The sequence below is a fragment of the Besnoitia besnoiti genome (genome assembly GCF_002563875.1).
Source record: "Besnoitia besnoiti strain Bb-Ger1 chromosome Unknown contig00099, whole genome shotgun sequence".
Taxonomy (NCBI): domain Eukaryota; phylum Apicomplexa; class Conoidasida; order Eucoccidiorida; family Sarcocystidae; genus Besnoitia; species Besnoitia besnoiti.
The window spans coordinates 1-5,892 of NW_021703987.1; the positions used below are offsets into that span (position 1 = coordinate 1).

Sequence of the window (5,892 nt, forward strand, 5' to 3'; positions counted from 1 at the left end):
CCAGTGAACCGGTTTGTAACTCCGCTTCATATCGTACCTGAATGGTACTTTTTAGCATATTATGCGGTGTTAAAAGTAATCCCATCCAAAACCGGTGTTTGTTAGTATTTATGTCCTCTCTCATTAACTTAGCTCTTTATCTGAAATTCGAGCTTTGAATACTCGAATGTTGATACGACAACATTTTATGACTCGAAATGTAGTCAGTGGATGGGTAATTATTTGGGTATACAGTATGATCTTCTTGATTATTATTGGTAGTGCTATTCCACAAGCGACTTATATCTTATATGGTAGATTAGCTACTATCGTATATCTTACTACCGGATTGGTTCTATGCTTATACTAAATCAATAGTTATAATGACTACAGCTTCCAAGCAAACATGATTACCGTGATATTGAAATCCAACACTTTTAGCTGTCTTAAGCAGTCCAGTGGGGTGGTGGTGTACTGCAATCATAAAGAACTTGGTTGTCTGTATCTCATAACCGGAGTCATCTTCAGTATTCTAGGAACTATAATGTCTTTGTTTATTCGATTTGAGTTATACAGTTCTGGATCGCGGATCATTTGTACAGAGACGATAGCTACTTATAATGTGATAATAACGATACATGGCCTAGCTATGATCTTTATGTTCTTAATGCCTGCTTTGTACGGAGGATATGGTAACTTCTTTGTACCAATATATATTGGTGGTTCGGAAGTCGTTTTCCCAAGAACTAACGCGATCTCCTATTTTCTAGTACCATTAGTGAACTCTTTTGGTCTGATCCTAAGTACGCAGTGAGCTAACTAGATACAAGGAACTTGACAAGCATTAATAGATTTATATAAACGACAAGGACATGAGTCTACTGGATTTTATAATACAGGGTTGAACTGTGTAAAGATCATTGTGTTATGGTTCTATCACAAACCATTGAGATTACGAAGTTATGGTTTTGGGCTCGTGAGTGTCTCTCAATAACTAGCTGAGTGCTTGTAACGATAATTATATCAATGCAGTACCAATTAAAGGCGTGTAGCATTCCTATGCTCCTTAACATCACAGCTATGTCGAATTATCGCACCCAGATAACTCCATACCAGTGAACCGGTTTGTAACTCCGCTTCATATCGTACCTGAATGGTACTTTTTAGCATATTATGCGGTGTTAAAAAGTAATCCCATCCAAAACCGGTGGTTTGTTAGTATTTATGTTATCAACATGTCAATGAAATATCAACAACGATGAAACTTATTTGGTTAACATAACAACATAGAAGGTAAAGCTGGATTACGTTCAAACTTTACACTGGATACGTTTCAATGTTAACTTACTAAATACCATGGGAGCGAAGAGAATCTAATATGTAACTCCGTTCATGGAAATCAAAAGAGCTTTCACTGATTGTATTTATGAAACGTGATTAGTTCACCTAGCCAACACGATCCGGTTGTTTGGGAATAATATCCCTATTTAAGGGATTGATATGTGCTACAATAACACAGTCGGTACGAAGTCGAAACAAGGTAGTTGATGGTGAACCAGTGGCTGAACAAACCTTTTTATTGATTATGCTGACTTTAGTCCCGAGAAACTACAGTTCTGCTTAAACTGAGGAGTCAAGTAGGTACAAACCGTACAAGGATTAATTATGTCCATCTGTGCATCTAAGTTGAGACTATCGGTTATATATTTTAGACGCTAACTTCCCGGCTAAACTTTGACTTATTAAACCAGCCTGGGATCATAAAAGTACTATGTATGGTAAGATTGAGCGTGAACATTGGATGTCACCATGGTTATAGTTACGGTACATATATAAAATCTACAGTACGATTTGAGATTTGTTACGTGACGAGCGGTGTGTTTAAGACTAGTTTACATGCGCTCATTTTAATATGTAGTTATTTAACGAAGTTCTATTGTGCTAGCATGGTTTCGAGAACACACCAAATTTCCATGAGTCTATTCCGGGCACACCTCGTCTTTTATCGGTGTGCTCTCAATCTAAATTCATCTTATAACTTTGGTTTCTTAGTTGCAATTACCTTTGTACTCCAAATAATTACAGGTATCACTTTAGCGTTCCGATATACTTCTGAAGCATCTTGTGCATTTGCTAGTGTTCAACATCTAGTTAGAGAGGTAGCAGCAGGATGGGAATTTAGGATGTTGCATGCAACAACTGCTTCTTTCGTCTTCTTGTGTATCTTAATACACATGTCTCGAGGTATGTATAACTCCAGCTATAGTTATTTAACTACTGCTTGGATGTCTGGTTTAGTTTTATATCTACTTACTATAGCCACTGCTTTCCTCGGTTATGTACTACCATGGGGACAGATGAGTTTCTGGGGTGCTACAGTCATTACTAATCTCCTTTCTCCAATACCATATTTAGTACCTTGGTTACTCGGTGGATACTATGTATCTGATGTAACATTAAAACGATTCTTTGTATTGCACTTTATATTACCTTTTGTAGGTTGCATTCTAATTGTATTACACATCTTCTATTTACATTTAAATGGTTCTAGTAACCCTGCAGGTATTGATTCCGCACTTAAAGTAGCCTTCTATCCTCATATGTTAATGACCGATGCTAAATGTCTATCCTATCTAATTGGTTTAATTTTCTTACAAACGGCTTTTGGTTTGATTGAATTATCGCACCCAGATAACTCCATACCAGTGAACCGGTTTGTAACTCCGCTTCATATCGTACCTGAATGGTACTTTTTAGCATATTATGCGGTGTTAAAAGTAATCCCATCCAAAACCGGTGGTTTGTTAGTATTTATGTTATCAACATGTCAATGAAATATCAACAACGATGAAACTTATTTGGTTAACATAACAACATAGAAGGTAAAGCTGGATTACGTTCAAACTTTACACTGGATACGTTTCAATGTTAACTTACTAAATACCATGGGAGCGAAGAGAATCTAATATGTAACTCCGTTCATGGAAATCAAAAGAGCTTTCACGCTATCTCTAGTGCCTGTCGAGTCGCTCAAGGAAGATTTGATCCTGTATATGATTTAAGGGATGTAAAGGTGCTCAGGGTCTAACCGTCGGGCCATCTGGATCCTCATATTCAAAGATAATTCTATTTAAGAAAGTTTTAGATAAACGACATGTGAAGAGTCGGACCAACTTTCACGCACGACGATAATTACCCGACAAGGATTTACCTACCTTTGGACCGTCATAATACAGCCGCCGTTTACATTTTACTGCACCGGGCAGGGATTATATACTATACCTCTACAGTGGTATTAGCAGTATCTAGTGTTGATGTACAACAGACCTCTCCTTGTTCCACTACCTAACCATAATCTATTGTTCCAGATATTAAGGAATGTACGCTTCATATAACTACACAACGTTATGCCAAGAAGGATACAGATTACCCTGATTATCTTTGTTATATTAATACATGTGTTCAATTGTTCTATATCCACAATAGTTATCATCTTAACTATGCTCTGCTAATGCACTTAACATGAATGGTCATGAAAAGCACAAGAGAACTTGGATCCGGTAAACAAAGACCTTCAAGATCTAAACCAGTAGTCCAACTCGTAGTAATATACTCCCCAGAAAAAGGTAGTTTATATCAACCTAGGAATCCCATTTTAGTAAGTGTAACATGGAGTCTAGCTTCAGTTGTTATCTGATTGGTATTGCATGCCTGGTGACTTAGAATATGAATTCTTATTAATGGGAGCACAGTTCCCTGGGTATCCAATCCAGTGCTCTGCCTTGGCATTGAAACTAACCCACAGTTCAACCCTGTATTATAAAATCCAGTAGACTCATGTCCTTGTCGTTTATATAAATCTATTAATGCTTGTCAAGTTCCTTGTATCTAGTTAGCTCACTGCGTACTTAGGATCAGACCAAAAGAGTTCACTAATGGTACTAGAAAATAGGAGATCGCGTTAGTTCTTGGGAAAACGACTTCCGAACCACCATATATATTGGTACAAAGAAGTTACCATATCCTCCGTACAAAGCAGGCATTAAGAACATAAAGATCATAGCTAGGCCATGTATCGTTATTATCACATTATAAGTAGCTATCGTCTCTGTACAAATGATCCGCGATCCAGAACTGTATAACTCAAATCGAATAAACAAAGACATTATAGTTCCTAGAATACTGAAGATGACTCCGGTTATGAGATACAGACAACCAAGTTCTTTATGATTGCAGTACACCACCACCCACTGGACTGCTTAAGACAGCTAAAAGTGTTGGATTTCAATATCACGGTAATCATGTTTGCTTGGAAGCTGGAAGACGGAATCGTTATTAAGCGCCAGGTAGTCCTGGACACTGAATCCATGAGCGTGAACATTGGATGTCACCATGGTTATACGGTACATATATAAAATCTACAGTACGATTTGAGATTTGTTACGTGACGAGCGGTGTGTTTAAGACTAGTTTACATGCGCTCATTTTAATATGTAGTTATTTAACGAAGTTCTTTGTGCTAGCATGGTTTCGAGAACACACCAAATTTCCATGAGTCTATTCCGGGCACACCTCGTCTTTTATCGGTGTGCTCTCAATCTAAATTCATCTTATAACTTTGGTTTCTTAGTTGCAATTACCTTTGTACTCCAAATAATTACAGGTATCACTTTAGCGTTCCGATATACTTCTGAAGCATCTTGTGCATTTGCTAGTGTTCAACATCTAGTTAGAGAGGTAGCAGCAGGATGGGAATTTAGGATGTTGCATGCAACAACTGCTTCTTTCGTCTTCTTGTGTATCTTAATACACATGTCTCGAGGTATGTATAACTCCAGCTATAGTTATTTAACTACTGCTTGGATGTCTGGTTTAGTTTTATATCTACTTACTATAGCCACTGCTTTCCTCGGTTATGTACTACCATGGGGACAGATGAGTTTCTGGGGTGCTACAGTCATTACTAATCTCCTTTCTCCAATACCATATTTAGTACCTTGGTTACTCGGTGGATACTATGTATCTGATGTAACATTAAAACGATTCTTTGTATTGCACTTTATATTACCTTTTGTAGGTTGCATTCTAATTGTATTACACATCTTCTATTTACATTTAAATGGTTCTAGTAACCCTGCAGGTATTGATTCCGCACTTAAAGTAGCCTTCTATCCTCATATGTTAATGACCGATGCTAAATGTCTATCCTATCTAATTGGTTTAATTTTCTTACAAACGGCTTTTGGTTTGATTGAATTATCGCACCCAGATAACTCCATACCAGTGAACCGGTTTGTAACTCCGCTTCATATCGTACCTGAATGGTACTTTTTAGCATATTATGCGGTGTTAAAAGTAATCCCATCCAAAACCGGTGGTTTGTTAGTATTTATGTTATCAACATGTCAATGAAATATCAACAACGATGAAACTTATTTGGTTAACATAACAACATAGAAGGTAAAGCTGGATTACGTTCAAACTTTACACTGGATACGTTTCAATGTTAACTTACTAAATACCATGGGAGCGAAGAGAATCTAATATGTAACTCCGTTCATGGAAATCAAAAGAAGCTTTCACTGATTGTATTTATGAAACGTGATTAGTTCACCTAGCCAACACGATCCGGTTGTTTGGAATAATATCCCTATTTAAGGGATTGATATGTGCTACAATAACACAGTCGTACGAAGTCGAAACAAGGTAGTTGATGGTGAACCAGTGGCTGAACAAACCTTTTTATTGATTATGCTGACTTTAGTCCCGAGAAAACTACAGTTCTGCTTAAACTGAGGAGTCAAGTAGGTACAAACCGTACAAGGATTAATTATGTCCATCTGTGCATCTAAGTTGAGACTATCGGTTATATATTTTTAGACGCTAACTTCCCGGCTAAACATCCCTTTTCTT

The 5,892-nt window shown here is 37.3% G+C and overlaps 2 protein-coding genes across 2 annotated transcripts; both read left to right on the plus strand.

Moving 5' to 3' along the window:
• Nucleotides 1-1,479: 1,479 nt before the first annotated feature.
• Nucleotides 1,480-2,813, plus strand: BESB_086150 (cytochrome b; the record flags this gene model as incomplete). Its single annotated transcript, XM_029366948.1, has 2 exons — nt 1,480-1,501; nt 2,065-2,813. 2 exons carry the CDS (start codon nt 1,480-1,482, stop codon nt 2,811-2,813), a joined length of 771 nt encoding a protein of 256 aa, XP_029214781.1.
• A 1,717-nt stretch (nt 2,814-4,530) lies between these two features.
• Nucleotides 4,531-5,391, plus strand: BESB_086160 (cytochrome b; the record flags this gene model as incomplete). Its single annotated transcript, XM_029366949.1, has 1 exon — nt 4,531-5,391. One exon carries the CDS (start codon nt 4,531-4,533, stop codon nt 5,389-5,391), a length of 861 nt encoding a protein of 286 aa, XP_029214782.1.
• Between the last annotated feature and the right edge of the window lie 501 nt (nt 5,392-5,892).